The following is a 16791-nucleotide window of genomic DNA, read 5'->3' as shown; positions in this document are numbered from 1 at the left end:
TTAAGCTTTTTGGTAGAGAAACAGCGTGGCTCAGTGGAAAGAGCCCTGGTTGGGTAGGGCCCATCTCTCTACGTTGCCAACTTGTACTTCCCAAGCGCTTAGTCCAGTGCTCTGCACACAGGAAGCGCTCAATAAACACGACTGACTGACTGACTGACTGAATGGTCTAAGTGCTGGGGGGACATACAATCAATCAAGCGCTTAGTCCAGTGCTCTGCACATAGTAAGCGCTCAATAAATACGACTGACTGACTGAATGGTCTAAGCGCTGGGGGGGACATACAATTTATTTATTTTACTTGTCCATATCTATTCTATTTATTTTATTTTGTTAGTATGTTTGGTTTTGTCTCCCCCTTTTAGACTGTGAGCCCACTGTTGGGTAGGGACTGTCTCTATATGTTGCCAATTTGTACTTCCCAAGCGCTTAGTCCAGTGCTCTGCACACAGTAAGCGCTCAATAAATACGATTGATGATGATGATGAAGTGCTTAGTCCAGTGCTCGGCACACAGGAAGCGCTCAATAAACACGACTGACTGACTGACTGAATGGTCTAAGCGCTGGGGGGACATACAATCAATTAAGCGCTTAGTCCATCATCATCATCAATCATATTTATTGAGCGCTTACTGTGTGCAGAGCACTGTACTAAGCGCTTGGGAAGTACAAATTGGCAACATATAGAGACAGTCCCTGCCCAACAGTGGGCTCACAGTCTAAAAGGGGGAGACAGAGAACAAAACCAAACATACTAACAAAATAAAATAAATAGAATACATATGTACGAGTAAAATAAATCAATAAATAGAGTAATAAATATGTACAAACATCTATACATATATACAGGTGCTGGGGGGAAGGGAAGGAGGTAAGATGGGGGGATGGAGAGGGGGACGAGTCGAGGGGGACGAGTCTTTTAGACTGTGAGCCCACTGTTGGGTAGGGACTGTCTCTATATGTTGCCAATTTGTACTTCCCAAGCGCTTAGTACAGTGCTCTGCACATAGTAAGCGCTTAATAAATACGATTGATGACGATGATGATGAGGGGGAGAGGAGGGAAGGGGCTCAGTCTGGGAAGGCCTCCTGGAGGAGGTGAGCTCTCAGCAGTCCAGTGCTCTGCACACAGGAAGCGCTCAATAAATACGACTGACTGACTGGTCTAAGCTCTGGGGGGGACATACAATCAATCAAGCGCTTAGTCCAGTGCTCTGCACACAGGAAGCGCTCAATAAATCCGATTGATTGATTGACTGATGGATCAGTCAATCGTATTTCCAAGGGCACCAGGTTGTCCCCCGAGGGGCTCCCGGCCTTCACCCCCGTCTCACAGGCGCAAATGGGGGCGGGATTCGAACCCAGGGCCGCTGACTCTTCAACCCGGGCTCTGGCCGCCGAGCCGCGGAAGCTGCGCTCCCAAACTCGCTGGACTTGGAAAGTTGCGCTCGGCCTGCGGGGGGGAAGGAGGGAGGGAGGGAGGGAGGGAAGGGGGTTGGGGTGGGAGAGGCCCCCCCTTTCCCCAAATCTCCCTCCCCTTCCCCCCACCCCCCCCTCCCCGCCCCCCGTTTCCTGCCCGGCCGCCGCTGATTGGTCCTCGACCTCCCCAGGAATGCGAGGAGCGCTTTAAAAGCGCGCAGTAGCCGCATCCCCCAGCACTGCTCTGCAGGCTGCGTTCCTCCACTGATCCTCCTTCCTTCTTTCCTTCCCTCCTTCCTTTTCCCTCCTTGAGTCCCGTTTGGCCCTCGGGCCCTTCCCTCGCCCCCCTGTCCTTCCCACCATGGGCCCACGCCGAGGACTGGCCCTGCTGCTGCTGCTGCTGCTGCTGCCCCTTCTAGGAGGCTCGGACGCCAAATGGGTCGGAGGTGAGTCAATCAGCAAGCGCTTAGTCCAGTGCTCTGCACACAGGAAGCGCTCAATAAATCCGATTGATGAGGATGATGATCAACCAATCAATCCATCCTATTTATTAGGATGGACCGAATCCCGCCCCCACTTGCGCCTGTGAAACGGGGACGAAGGCCGGGAGCCCCTCGGGGGACAACCTGGTGACCTTGGAAATACGATTGACTGATTGATCAGTCAATCAATCGGATTTATTGAGCGCTTCCTGTGTGCAGAGCACTGGACTAAGCGCTTGATTGATTGTATGTCCCCCCCAGCGCTTAGACCATTCAGTCAGCCAGTCAGTCGTGTTTATTGAGCGCTTCCTGTGTGCAAAGCACTGGACTAAGCGCTTGGCAACATAGAGAGGAGGTCCCTACCCAACGGTGGGCTCACAGGCTAGGAAGTGGGCTCACAGGCTAGAGTCCGGAGGGAGGAGGAGGAGGAGGAGGAAGAAGGGGCAGCCCGGGGGGGAGGGAGCCACTCTGGGGAGCGTCCAGTCCCTCTGGGCTCCCGGGTCAGCCCGGAGAAGAGGCCGGGGGCTCCGCTCCTCCCGCCTGATGCCCGTTGCCCCCCGTCCCAACCCAGCAGAGGTGCCCAGGACGCCCACCTCATTCATTCATTCATTCAATCATATTTAATGAGCGCTGACTGTGTGCAGAGCACTGTACTGAGAGCTTGGGAAGTACAAGTTGGCAACTATATATATATGGGGTGTCAATGACCTCCCCTCCCCGTCCCAGGGGCAGGGGGCTTCCCTAGCTGGAGGGGCCCTGCCAGGATCCAGGACCTGCCAGGACCCCTTTTAGACCATGAGCCCACTGTTGGGTAGGGACTGTCTCTATATGTTGCCAACTTGGACTTCCCAAGCGCTTAGTACAGTGCTCTGCACACAGTAAGCGCTCAATAAAAACGATTGATGATGATGATGATGATGATCCCCAGGGTGCACAGGAGCTCCTCCTCAACTGGGACACTTGGGTCCCGCCGCTGCCCCGGCCCGGCCCTCCTAGCAATAATTACGGTAGCTAGTAAGGGCTGACTGTGTGCCAGGCACTGTACTAAGCGTACCGTTGGCGGCTCCCGCTGCCCCCGCTCCCCCCCAAACAGGGTCCGGGGGAGACAATGGCGTGTTCGACCTCTTTGAACTGATCGGCGCGTCCCGCAAGGGCCCTGGCCGCCGCCTGGTGAAGGGGCCTGACCCGTCCAGCCCGGCCTACCGCATCGAGGACGCCGGCCTGATCCCCGCCGTGCCCGACGACAAGTTCCAGGACCTGGTGGACGCCGTGCGGGCCGAGAAGGGCTTCATCCTGCTAGCCACCCTGAGGCAGCTGAAGAAGACTCGAGGGACGCTGCTGGCCGTGGAGCGCAAGGACGGCTCGGGCCACGTCTTCAGCCTGGTCTCCAACGGCAAGGCGGGCACGCTGGACCTGAGCCTGGCCGTGCCCGGGAAGCAGCAGGTTGTGTCAGTGGAGGAGGCGCAGCTGGCCACGGGCCAGTGGAAGAGCCTCACCCTGTTCGTCCAGGAGGACCGGGCCCAGCTCTACGTGGGCTGCGACAAGATGGAGAACGCCGAGCTGGACGTGCCCATTCAGAGCGTCTTCACCCGGGACCTGGCCAGCCGTGCCCGGCTCTACGTAGCCAGAGGGGGTGTCAATGACAACTTCCAGGTGAGCCCGCCTTCGCCTCGCCCACCGCTGCGTGCCAGGAAGGCTTGGGTTGGGGGGAACGGGGTCGCAGGGGCAGAGAGGCGGCCTGTCTGGGGTGGGTGAAGAAACAGGCTGCGGTCCGCTAGCCCCGGCCTTCAGTGTCCACCCCCGCTGTGCCAGGGACCTCGGGATGGCCGGCGTAGGTGTCGGACCGCATGGCCCAGACTTGCCCATCTGTCCTGGGAGAAGGGGCCGCTCTCTGGCAAGGCCCTGGGTTGGGAGCAGCGTGGGCAGGAGTGTTTCCCCTCTGCCCTCAGCTTCCGGAAATGTGGGTTCTGGGGCTCCTGCCTGAGACCTTGGGATCTTGGACCTCGGGCACGGCATCCTTGACTGGCCAGCGATTGGACTCCCTGCCGGGGCCCCCCGGGCCCGTCGGGGATGCACGCGGAGGCTTGGCGGGCCTAAAGGGGTTGGTGGGCAAGGGCAGTAATGCCCCGGAGATGGGCAGGTGGCCTGTTGTTTCACTATGGCTCCTCTTGAATGGCCCTGCTGGTGCCAGAGGGCTGAGCCCACTGGGCCTGGCCGGATCCCCCAATCTGGCTCCTGAACACTGTCTTTCTCCTCTGCCCGTAGGGGGGTCTCCAGAATGTGCGGTTCGTCTTTGGGACCACCCCGGAGGACATCCTCAGAAACAAGGGCTGCTCGAGGGGTGAGTGGAGCTGGGCCTTGGGACCAAGGAGGGGGTGGGTGGTTGACCCAGAATAGCTGATGGACAGTGAGGGGGTGGTTTGCGGATCCAGAGACGAGGGCCAACTTCTCTCTTTTCACTCACACTCACACACACACTTGGAGCGGAGCCTCCTGGGCAGCGGGGCAGGCAGGAGGGTGACTGGATGTGGGAGTCCTCAGACCTCCTCTGACTGTCCGGCTCCCCGCAGCCACCAGTGCGGTCATCACCCTCGACAACCCCATGAACGGCTCCAGCCCGGCCATCCGCACCAATTTCATCGGCCACAAGACCAAGGACACGCAGGGCGTCTGCGGCTTCTCCTGCGACGAGCTGACCAGCATGTTCATGGAGCTGAAGGGGCTGCGCACCATCGTGACCGGCCTGCAGGACAGCATCCGCAAAGTGGTAAGGGGCCCGGGAGACCCGCGAGTCGGCGGCTGGTCCGGGCCGGGCGGGGAGAGCCGGGGTGGGCACTGACGGGCCTTGCGTCCCCCTCCCCTGTCTGCCCACCAGACGGAAGAGAACGAACTGTTGATCAACGGGGAGGTGCAGAGGCCTCCCATCTGCTTCCACAATGGCGTTCAGTACAGGAACAACGAAGAGTGGACCATCGATAGCTGCACCGAATGCCGCTGCCAGGTGAGCACCTCGCCAGGCCTCAGCTGCCCCTATCCGGCGGAAACCCCTTGCGGGCCAGGGTTTGGGTCTGAGCCAAACATCCTCTATCTGTCTCAGCTCAGGATAAACACCGAATCGGGGCCAACTTCATTAGCCTTAATGTTCAGGGTTGGGAGTCGAACCAGCCAGTGGCCACCGTCCCCCTCTATCCACGCAGGGCCCCGGGCCCCCCGCTCACTCCCCCTCTAGCGCCTAAGTGGGCCCTCTTAGCACACTGACTGGCTCACTCCCGGCACCCCTCCCCTGGCTGGGTTCGGCTTGGGTTTCCCTGCGGGGGCCGAAGAACTAGGGGAGTCCGGTTTCCTGGTTCCCGACAAGGCTCGGCGGTCCAGCCCAGCTTAAGGCTGACTGGATCTCTGGCACCGACCTTGCAAAACACCGGCCCTTCCTGATGGGACCAGTTTGGTGCCCATCTGGGTGAGGGAGAGTGGCACCCGGGGTCTCTGTTTCCCGGCATGGGCGGGGCCGAGGAACGGGCGACTAGAGGCATCCGGTCCACTCCACCCACAGCGTCCAGCGATTAGGGAACTGCAGAGCGGCCACCCGCCAGCCGGGCTCAGCTTCCCTCAGTGGGACCCCCAAACTCCTCCAGGCCCACCCCCGCCCCTCTTGGGAGTGCCCGCCGGCTCCGGGGGCTTGACGAACTCTCTCTCCTCCCGCCCCCTTCTCTCCAGAACTCCGTCACCATCTGCAAGAAAGTCTCCTGCCCACTCATGCCCTGCTCCAACGCCACGGTTCCCGACGGCGAATGCTGCCCGCGGTGTTGGCGTGAGTATCCCTCCAACGGCAGAGCCACCCTCACGGTCCCAGCGGGCCCCTGGACAGAGACTGTGAACCAACTGTTGGGTAGGGACTGTCTCTATATGTTGCCAACTTGTACTTCCCAAGCGCTTAGTACAGTGCTCTGCACACAGTAAGCGCTCAATAAATACGATTGATTGATTGATTGATTGATTGACAGAGGCCCCACGAGACACCCCGTCCCCCCTGCCTGTCTGGGTCTCAGTGTTGGGGCTAAGGATATCGGCAACTGGCAGGAGTGCGGGCCCAGCGTGAGCATGTCAGGTTTGAGGATGGGGGGGCCTGCGCTCAACGGCACTGTGTCCCCCTCCAGCCAGCGACTCGGCAGAGGACGGCTGGTCCCCCTGGTCCGAATGGACCACCTGCTCGGCGACCTGTGGCAACGGCATCCAGCAGCGCGGCCGATCCTGCGACAGCCTCAACAACCGCTGCGAGGGCTCTTCCGTGCAGACCCGCACCTGCCACCTCCAAGAGTGCGACAAGAGATGTGAGTGTGACCGGAGCTGCCCATGGGGAAGCCCGACGGGCTCCGGGGAGCGAGCGGCCCCGTTGACGGCTCCTCTCCCTCTCCCTCTTTCCCTCTCTAGTCAACCAGGATGGTGGCTGGAGCCACTGGTCTCCCTGGTCGACCTGTTCCGTGACGTGCGGCGCCGGGGTGATCACCAGGATCCGTCTCTGCAACTCACCCAGCCCCCAGATGAACGGCAAGCCGTGCAAGGGCGAGGCGCGGGAGACCAAGGCCTGCCAGAAGGACGCCTGCCCCAGTGAGTGGCCCCCGGGAGCGTGTCCACCGTCGGAGGGGAGGGGGCATCACCACCGGGCCTGGGTCCCCGGCCCCCGGCAGGGGCTGACCGGGGTCTTGTTTCCCCGTAGTCAACGGCGGCTGGGGCCCCTGGTCGCTGTGGGACGTGTGTTCCGTCACCTGCGGGGGAGGCCTGCAGCAGCGCAAGAGGCTCTGCAACGATCCCAAGCCCCAGTTCGGCGGCAAGGATTGCATGGGCGATGCCACCGGAAGCCAGACCTGCAACAAGCAGGACTGCCCGATCGGTAGGTTGGCCTCCCCTTGGGCCGTGCCACCGTCCCGCCATCAGCCCGAGCGGCGAGCGGGAGCCCGGACCGCGTCCCCCCACCCCGGCTCCCGCCCCTGCCTGACTCGCTGCCTCTGCCCTCGATGCAGACGGATGCCTGTCGAACCCTTGCTTCGCCGGCTCCAAGTGCACCAGCTTCGCCGACGGCACCTGGAAGTGTGGCGCCTGCCCGTCTGGCTACACCGGCAACGGAATCCAGTGCAAGGATATCGACGAGGTGGGCAGATCTGGGTGGCCCCGTGGGGGAGGTCGTGGGCGGCGGGCTGGGCCGGACCAGGCTCCGGGGGGCTGAGGATGCAGCAGGGGCAGCCTGTGGGCTCAAAGCTGAGGGCCGGCCCCCTGCCCGCTCCTGCTGCAGTGCTTAGAGGTGCCCGACGCCTGCTTCCACTTCAACGGGGAGCATCGCTGCGAGAACACGGACCCCGGCTACAACTGCCTGCCCTGCCCGCCTCGCTTCACGGGATCACAGCCCTTCGGACGCAGCATCGAATATGCCACCGCCAACAAGCAGGTGAGCTGGGCAGGCGTGGATCCCCCCTGGAAGGAGGCGGGCGGGGGCAGGTGCTCTCCAGCCATTGGGGCTGCCGGTACGACGGTGGCATCTGTTCCCGGTTGGCTCCCGGGTCCCAGGTTGGAGGGCAGAGAGAACCCAGTGCCAATTCAGCCAGGGTGAAACCATCATCATCAATCGTATTTATTGAGCGCTTACTGTGTGCAGAGCACTGTACTAAGCGCTTGGGAAGTACAAGTTGGCAACATATAGAGACAGTCCCTACCCAACAGTGGGCTCACAGTCTAAAAGGGGGAGACAGAGGAATCGGGGACGGGGCCTGAGGGTGGGACCTCCCACAAGGAGCCAGTCTTCCGTCCACGGAAACTCGATCCCTGGGCCTCCCCGATTCTGTGGCCGGACCCCTGACCCGGCTCTCCTCGGCCCTCAGGTGTGCAAGCCCCGAAACCCGTGCACAGACGGGACCCACGACTGCAACAAGAACGCCAAGTGCAACTACCTGGGCCACTTCAGCGACCCCATGTTCCGCTGCGAGTGCAGGCCGGGCTACGCCGGCAACGGCGTCATCTGCGGGGAGGACACAGACCTGGATGGCTGGCCCAACGAGGACCTCGTCTGCGTGGCCAATGCCACGTACCACTGCAAGAAGGTGAGTGGCCTCTGCTGCAACCGGGTGGCCGAGTGGCAGTGCTCGCCCCCTACACGCTCGGCCGATGGGATCCCGCTGATACCGTGGTAATGGGCCAGAACCATCCCCACGTGCGGGGAAGGGGCCGTCCAACTCTCCAGTGGTGGCCGAGCCCGGCCCGCCGTCTGTGAGGACTGCGGGTCTCCTTGCCGTTCAGACGTGCCGTGGGACTGGCCCTCGGGAGCCACCGATCCTCCCTCCTGCTCAGCGATGGGGGGTCCCGGGTGGAACCTGGAAACTGGGGGAAGTAGCCAGGTTCCCCTTCCCGGGTGGCCGGGGCCGCTGTCCCGTGGTCGTCATCATCATCATCAATCGTATTTATTGAGCGCTTACTATGTGCAGAGCACTGTACTAAGCGCTTGGGAACTACAAATTGGCAACATATAGAGACAGTCCCTACCCAACAGTGGGCTCACAGTCTAAAAGGGGGAGACAGAGAACAAAACCAAACATACTAACAAAATAAAATAAAGGTAGAGGGGAGAACGGGGCCAGCGTGACCATCTGCAATGACCGCCTTCATTCTCTCTGCTCCAGGATAACTGCCCCAACATCCCCAACTCCGGCCAGGAGGACTACGATGGGGATGGGATCGGGGACGCCTGCGACAATGACGATGACAACGACAAGATCCCGGATGATCGGGTGAGTGCCTCGCCTTTGATGGTGGGAACCAGCAGCCCGGGATAAGGCCCGGCCCGGCCCAGTCTGGCCCAGCCCAGGGGAAGGCTGGAGGGTAGAGAGCTTGCAGGTGGCCCAGCCTCCTAATGGAAGTGTCTCAGGCGCGAGCCTCAGGCATAAATGGAGCTCTGTTCACTTAGGCCCGAGACTCCGGCAGGTCCCCCTTGCTCTTTCTTTTTTTCTTTAAAATGGTACTGACTGCTGTATGCCAGGCACTGCTCTAAGCACTGGGATGGATGCAAGGTAATCAGAGAAGCAGCGTGGCTCAGTGGGAAGAGCCCGGGCTTGGGAGTCAGAGGTCATGGGTTCAACTCCTGGCTCCGCCACTTGTCAGCTGTGTGACTTTGGGCAAGTCACTTAACTTCTCTGGGCCTCAGTTCCCTCATCTGTAAAAGGGGGATTAAGACTGTGAGCCCCACGTGGGACAACCTTGATTACCTTGTATCCCCCCACAGTGCTTAGAACAGTGCTTGGAACATAGTAAGCGCTTAACAAATACCAACATTATTATTATTATTATTATTATTATTAATCAGGTTGGACCCAGTTCATATCCCACCTGGGGCTCGCAAGGTAGCTGAGGCACAGAGAAGTAAAATGACTTGCCCAAGGTCACACAGCGGAAAAATAGCGGAGCCAGGATCTATCCGCTAATCCACACTACTCCTCGTCTCTCTTATCTGGGATGCGGCTAGCACGTGGCCGGTACACAGCTGGCACTCGGAGTCACTGGGTTTTAGCCTCGCCTCCGCCCTGGCCTGCTCTGTGTCTTTGGGCAAGTCATTTAGCTTCTCTGGGCCTCTCTTCCCTCCTCTGCAAAAGGGGGATAAGGTCCCCTTGCTCTTCCCTCCTAGACAGTGAGCCCATGGCTGTGGGGGCCAGGGACTGGGCCCGGGCTGACCACCACACTTGTTTGCCAGGGCAGAGTACAGTGCTTGGCTTGGTGCCCGGCCCCTAGTGAGCCCTGAATCAATTCCGTCGTTGTTGCACTTACCCGGCCCCTTTTCCCGCCTCCAGTTAAAACACGACTGGTTTCCTGCAGCCTCCCGCTGCGGCAGCAGGCGGGGGCTGGGGCCGGCGGGGCCCCTGGCCGAAGTGTAATCCCACCCGCCCCATTCCCTTTTCCTCAGGACAACTGCCCCTTCCACTACAACCCGGCCCAGTACGACTATGACCGCGACGACGTGGGTGACCGCTGCGACAACTGCCCCTACAACCCCAACCCGGACCAGGCCGACACCGACAACAACGGCGAAGGGGACGCCTGTGCCGTGGACATCGACGGGGATGGTACGAGTTCCTGCCGCCCCTCCCCGGCTCTGGGATGTGGCTAGCACACGGCTGTTACACAGCTGGCACTCGGACTCACCGGGTTCGAGCCTCGCCCCCTGCCTCAACCCCCTCCAATCCTCTCGCTCCTCCCCACAGGCATCCTCAATGAGCGGGACAACTGTCAGTACGTGTACAACGTGGACCAGAAGGACTCTGACATGGATGGGGTCGGAGATCACTGCGACAACTGCCCGATGGAGCACAATCCCGACCAGGTAATTCCCCCTGTCCCGCCCAGGTCTCTGGCCTCCAGCCACCTGGCCTCCCCCATGGGAGCCATGGCTTCTCCAAGGACTCGCCCCCCGCCCCGGCCCACCACAGGGGTGGGGCTCACCGATCAGGTGGAGCCCTGAACCTTGCTAAGACAGCTTTTGGGGGAACAGGTCCACGCTGGGGGGTGCCATCGGAGAGTCACTTAGGTGTTGCTATGGAAACAAGGCATGCTCCCACCCATCCCAGGGCGGGGGAGGAACAGATGGAAGCCGGAACAGGTCTGGGCCTAGCCGGGTTGAAGGTAAAAGCGAGGGAAGAGTCCGAGTCCCAAGTTGCGGGGTGACAGCCTCCTTCCCCTCCTCCGCTTCTTCCTGAGCCCCCGTTAGGTGAAGGTCAAGGACACCCAGCCTCCTCATGGCTAATTTTCAAGCTTTCTGACCACCCCAGTGGGAGCCCGTGTCAGCCAGTCAGTGGGCCAGTCAGGCAGCAGGGTCCGAGCCCCAGGGCCCGACCGGCGGCTCGACTGGTTCTGTCCCAGAACCAAGTTAGGCGGAGGGAGGGCAGCGAGCAGGCCTTTCCTGCCCTGAAGGGCGGGCTTGGCAGCCCGTGTCCCCGAGCAAGTTAAACACAAACTCTAGGGCCGCTTCTCCTGTCAGTGAGGTCTCATCCCGATTTCTCCACCGCAACTGGACGTGATCAAAGCTGCTGGAAGGTCCAAACAGACCACCAGGCAGGCCCAGGGCCCAAATGCAGATCAGGCTGGCTTTGGGAAGCTCGGTTACAGGAGTGATAGGCCCGGCTCTTCCCCAGGCAGAGGTTCTGACCGTCCCTTACAGGTGAGGAAGCGGGTGGGATGCTGCTTCCAAGGTCATTGTTTCTGAGTAGACGAATCCTAGTTTACAGCCAGCCACTCCCTCCTCCCCCTCCTCCTCTCCAGGGGTCCGTTGCCCCCCAGATGTCCATGGTTTTGGGGCTGGTCAGCCTGGGAGCTGGACTCTGACCCGCCCCTTCTTCCCCCCACCAGCTGGACTCTGATTCAGACCGCATTGGCGACAAATGCGACAACAATCAGGACATCGACGAGGACGGCCACCAGAACAACCTGGACAACTGTCCCTACGTGCCCAATGCCAACCAGGCGGACCACGACAAGGACGGCAAGGGGGATGCTTGCGACCCCGACGACGACAATGACGGCGTGCCCGATGGCAAGGACAACTGCCGGCTGGTGCCCAATCCTGACCAGAAAGACTCAGATGGTGAGTGGGCTAGGACGTGCCTGGCCGGGCTGTGGGCCCCTGGGTGAGGGGAAGAACCTCTCCCTCCTGCCAGGGGAAGGGTGGCTGAAGTCCTACGTGGTTGAGGTGGCCTGTTGGCATCTGGCCAGGTGGCTTCTCCCTCATCCCTGGGGTCTCAATTATCGGGCGTCATTTTTGGCTCGGCCCCACCGTGTGCCGCCCAGCCTGAGACTCCATCTCCAACTGGGCCACCAAAATGCTTGAAGGAAAGATGTGCTGGCTGCCCTCCTGGACCCCCACCCTCATGGGTAGACAGGGACCAGCCGACTCTCCCCCAGTGAGCCAGCCCTGACCGTCCAACACCACTGACTCTCCCTGAGGGACCCAGGACAGACCGTCCAACATTTTGACTCCCCCCTCCCAACCTTTTGGGCTTTTCCCAAATCCTCTGGAACCTACCCCCAGCCACACGCCTTCCAACTTTCAACTTGTGCCTCTCCGGACATCCGAGGTCCTTCAATCCCGCCCCGTTTCCCCGCAGGCGACGGCCGTGGCGATGCTTGCAAGGACGACTTCGACCAAGACAACGTGCCTGACATTGACGACGCCTGTCCCGAGAACGTGGACATCAGCGAGACCGACTTCCGCCGGTTCCAGATGATCCCGCTTGACCCCAAGGGCACATCCCAGAATGACCCCAACTGGGTGGTGCGTCACCAGGGCAAGGAGCTGGTCCAGACAGTCAACTGCGATCCCGGCCTGGCCGTGGGTGAGTAAGATCCCATCCCCGTGAACAAAGGCTGCCCGCCCTCCCCGCCTTGCCAGGTGACCATCCCATCGGCCGGGGCGAGATCCACGGGAGCCGGGAGGAATGACCAGTTGCCTTCTCTCTCTGGCCAGGTTTCGACGAGTTCGACGCCGTGGACTTCAGTGGCACGTTCTTCATCAACACCGAGAGGGACGATGACTACGCCGGCTTCGTCTTCGGGTACCAGTCCAGCAGCCGCTTCTATGTGGTCATGTGGAAGCAGGTGACCCAGTCCTACTGGGACAGCACCCCCACAGTCGCCCAGGGATACTCCGGCCTCTCGGTCAAGGTGGTCAACTCCACCACCGGGCCCGGCGAGCACTTGCGGAACGCCCTGTGGCACACCGGCAACACAACTGGACAGGTGGGTGTCGGCGAGGGCGGAGGGGCCGCGCCCACCCGGGGGGGTCCTGGGTTGTGGGGGTGCCCTTCACCACCGAGTGCAGGCTGACTGGTCCTCGGCTCGGGAAGGGTTGTTCAGCAAGTCGTAGGACACGGTTTTAATGATAATAATAATAATAATAATAATGATTATGGCATTTGTTAAGTGCTTACTGTGTGCCAGGTACTGTACTAAGCGCTGGGGTAGATACAAGATAATCGGGTTGGACACAGTCCCTGTACTACATAGGGCTCATAGTCTTAATCCCCATTTTACCGATGCATGGAGGCATGGAGAAGTGAAGTGACTTGCCCAAGGTCACACAGCTGACAGGTGGTGGAATTGGGATTAGAACCCATGACATCCGACTCTCAGGCCCACATTCTTTGCACTAGGCCATGCTGCTTCCCATGAGTGCCCAGGGGGCTTGGGCCTAGGTGGGGAGGTGGGACACCTGGGTCCTAATCCCATCTCTGCTGCTAGCCTGCTGTGTGACCTAGAGGGAGTCCCTTAGCCTCTCTGGGCCTGATTCCCTAGTCAAAGGTCATCTGTTTGAATCCCAGCTCTGCCAATTGCCAGCTGGGTGACTTTGGGCAAGTCACTTAGCTTCTCTGGGCCTCAGTTACCTCATCTGTAAAATGGGGGCTAAGACTGTGAGCCCCCTCATGGGACAACCTGATCCCCTTGTAACCTCCCCAGCGCTTAGAACAGTGCTTGGCACATAGTAAGCGCTTAATAAATGCCATCATTATTATTATGATGGTTAAAGAGCAGACCCAGCCCCTGTCCTCCAGGAGCACTGGTCTACTAGGAGCAGCACGGCAGAGAAGCCAAGCACCAAAATGGAAATGCGGTCGGGGAGACCCACGAGACACGAGGCAGCATTCTGCGGGCCCCAGGGCCTGCTGCCAGGCTGACTCCCGGTGGTCTTTGGTGGGGGAAGGTGCTGAGTGCGGGTTAAACCCCTTGCCCCCCAAAGTCAGGTCGAGGGCGAGATGCAAGAGGGTCGTCGGAGGGTCACACACCTTTGGGCTGGGGCTGCGTTTCCCAGCTCGGCCCCGATGCCTCTGGGCCTGGTTTGGAGCTTGTCCAGTGGAGCGTCTCCACTGGGTGGGCCCTCTGTCGTCCTCACCCCCGGTTGCCACCCTGTGTGTCTTAGGTGCGAACTCTGTGGCACGACCCCCGCCACATTGGCTGGAAAGATTTCACTGCCTACAGATGGCGTCTCAGCCACCGCCCCAAGACCGGCTACATCAGGTAAACGTCCAGCTCTGGTTCGGGTTCCAGTACGGCCCGGTGATGGGGGGAGGGGGTGGGCCGGTCAGTGGGGACAGCTGGGAGGCACCGGAGGGGACAAGACTCATTGGCTTTGGCTCTCGCAGGGTGGTCATGTACGAGGGCAAGAAGATCATGGCTGACTCCGGGGCCATCTATGACAAGACCTACGCCGGGGGCCGCCTGGGGCTGTTCGTCTTCTCCCAAGAAATGGTCTTCTTCTCCGACCTCAAATACGAGTGCAAAGGTGAGGGGGACTCCCCTCTCCCCGCGGCCAGGGGCTGGAGCTCCATCCTGGGGTCCGGCCGGTCTCTCACTGGCTGCAGAGACAAGTTCCCTGCCCGCAAGTGGGCCCCATTAGCGGGGAGAGAGAGAGGGAAGGAAGGATGGAGGGAAGGAGAGAGGCTGGGGCTCTGCCTGACTTGCCACAGAGTGAAGTCTGGGAATGGAGTTCCAATCTCCAATAATACTACTACTACTAATAATAATTACTTTTATTATAATGGTATTTGTTGAACGCTCACTATATCCCAGGCACTGGGGTGGACACAAGCAAATCAGGTTGGATGCAGTCCCTGTCCCACGTGGGGCTCACAGTCTCAATCCCCATTTTACAGATGAGGGAGAAGTGAAGTGACCTGCTCAAGGTCACAAAGTGACAAGCAGTAGAGCCGGGTTTAGAACCCATTCCTTAGGTCTGACCCTGCCCCGGCGCATGGACTCTGGGGCCAGGCAGCCGCCCGCTTGGACAGCTGCTGGATCCGGGGTCCTAGAGGCTGGATCTGGGAGTCCTGAGCAGGGAGGGAGGACCACTTGACTCCTCTAGACCACCCTGAGCTCAAAAAACATCTCACCTCTCTCCTCAGACTCCTAATCACCGATCCAAGGGCCAGGAGACTGACAGAGCACGCCGGCCCGCCCCTTCTGAGACACGGGACCCTCTCTTTACTCCTCCTCCCCCTACTCCTCTCCCTCTGCTTGCCAAAATGTGGGTGCGTGGCCCACCCAAGGGGCGGGCCCCGGAACCAACCTCGTCCCTCTTGACCACGCAAGGCCCCGCGGCCGTCCGCCCGATAACAGCTGCCCTGGCCGCCCCAGCCTGGCACCTCGTTCCTCGGGGACCCGCCGCATCCAGTCTGCCATGGGCTCCAAGAGGGAAATGGGGCCCTCCCCTTCCCCCCGCTCTCCGCCGTACCCCGGCAGGGGGGCTGGCCGGCGAGGACAGACCAAAAGGGAACGATCACAGGCCTGCTACCGAGTTTGCTTCCGGAGGACGGAGGAAGAGACCGCCGGCTGCGAGGGCGAGACCCTGCTGGACGCCCTCCTGGCTCTGCTCTCCCTCTGTCCCTGTCCCTCGCACTCTGCCCCTTTCCAGGCCATAACTAGGACCCCCACAAAGCCGGCAGGTTGCCAGGCGAGGCGGCCCCAGCCGGGTCAAGGAGGGAGAGAATCGTTTGGTTCCAGAAGTAGCTTGCACAGATGTAGCAGCAAAATTGGGCAGCCCCTCCTCCCTTCTCAGCAGGCCCCTGGCTACCCTCAAAGGTACCGGACCCCCTCGGGCCTGCCCCTTATGGTTACAAAGGCACAAATGATCGCAACCTGAATGCAAACATTCCTTCTTTTTTTTTTTCTTTAACTTCGGGACTTTCGAATATCACCTTTCGGGGCTATAGATGGTAGGGGATGGAGAAGCACCCCTCCTACCCCCCCACCATAAAAAGTAAAATATTTATTTTCTACCTATCCTGGGTGTTCGAGACTGAAAGACCATTCAAGAATCAGGAAGAAGGAGGCATCCAGAAGATTCCCCCTAATCATTGACTGGAGTCCGTAGACTGAAAGATTGTAAATATAGATTATTTATTAACTCGCTTGGCTCTCCCTTGAATCTAGACTGGGTTTGGACCAGTCTGTTGAGATGTGTTTAGTTTTAGAAGAGACATTGGATTGAGGTGCGTCCCACCCCACAATGCAGAAAGAAGCAGGGGTGGGAATGGGGATGTGAATTTTTTCAGTTTGTGCTTTGTGTGAGTGATTTTACTTTTTTTTCCTTGGTTTTTGTTTTTTTTTTACATTTTTTGGTCTTATTCCTTGTTGGTCCTTTTTTTTTTTTGCGGTTTGATGTGGACTAGCAGGTGAACTTTCAGGTGGCCCTGAGTGGCCAGTGGCTTCAATGCCGACAGCCCTGCGCTCAGGCAGTCTGAGCGAGGGAAAGGCATTTATTTACACCTAGTATCTTTCATTTTTCCAAAAGAGAAAAAAAAATGACAAAGGTGAAACTTATGTACAAATATTACCTCATTTGTTGTGTGGCTGAGAAAAAAAAAACCTTTGTATTAAGCAGAAAGTTTTTTTTAAGTGTTTAATGAACTTTAAAGCTACTGTAGTATTAACCATTTGCTGTTGTACATAGTCTAAAACACATTCCTTGGGTGTGAACCCAACACATACGTGGCTTTGGCTAGATGTCTGATCTGATTTTAGAGGTGTGTGACTTTGTCGGCCAATTTGTATACCGTCGCTTTATTTTTATAAATTATTTTTCATATTACCATTGGGATAGATCTCGTACGGTTTAGAGTCACTATTTAAAATAATTTATCAGAAGATGCTACCTGTAGAGTTAGTATTTCTATTTTTATAAGATATTTGCACACTGAATTGAAGATTTTTTTTTCCGCTTCATACCCCGAGTTTTTACTACGAGCATATACTTTTTTTTCTCCTAAGAACATGCTTTTTGTACACTTTTAACCATTTTCCATTTTAAGGCAGTGTAAGCTGTACAATGGGCTCTCTTTCCCACAACCAACAATAAACCAATATGGAAATCGA

The 16791-nt window shown here is 58.9% G+C and overlaps 1 protein-coding gene across 1 annotated transcript; it reads left to right on the top strand.

Moving 5' to 3' along the window:
* The first annotated feature begins 1694 nt into the window (after window positions 1-1694).
* Window positions 1695-16791, top strand: THBS1 (thrombospondin 1). The gene is made up of 21 exons (XM_038741031.1): window positions 1695-1863; window positions 2993-3552; window positions 4165-4240; window positions 4470-4666; window positions 4775-4900; window positions 5614-5707; window positions 6054-6227; window positions 6328-6504; window positions 6614-6787; window positions 6918-7045; window positions 7187-7339; window positions 7770-7988; window positions 8565-8672; window positions 9839-9998; window positions 10137-10255; window positions 11278-11512; window positions 12033-12260; window positions 12392-12663; window positions 13841-13938; window positions 14064-14203; window positions 14823-16791. Exons 1-21 carry the CDS (start codon window positions 1779-1781, stop codon window positions 14828-14830), a joined length of 3531 nt encoding a protein of 1176 aa, XP_038596959.1. The 5' UTR covers window positions 1695-1778; the 3' UTR covers window positions 14831-16791.

Source organism: Tachyglossus aculeatus (genome assembly GCF_015852505.1).
Source record: "Tachyglossus aculeatus isolate mTacAcu1 chromosome 12 unlocalized genomic scaffold, mTacAcu1.pri SUPER_6_unloc_1, whole genome shotgun sequence".
Classification (NCBI taxonomy): domain Eukaryota; kingdom Metazoa; phylum Chordata; class Mammalia; order Monotremata; family Tachyglossidae; genus Tachyglossus; species Tachyglossus aculeatus.
This window is presented reverse-complemented; position numbering and strand designations above follow the sequence as displayed.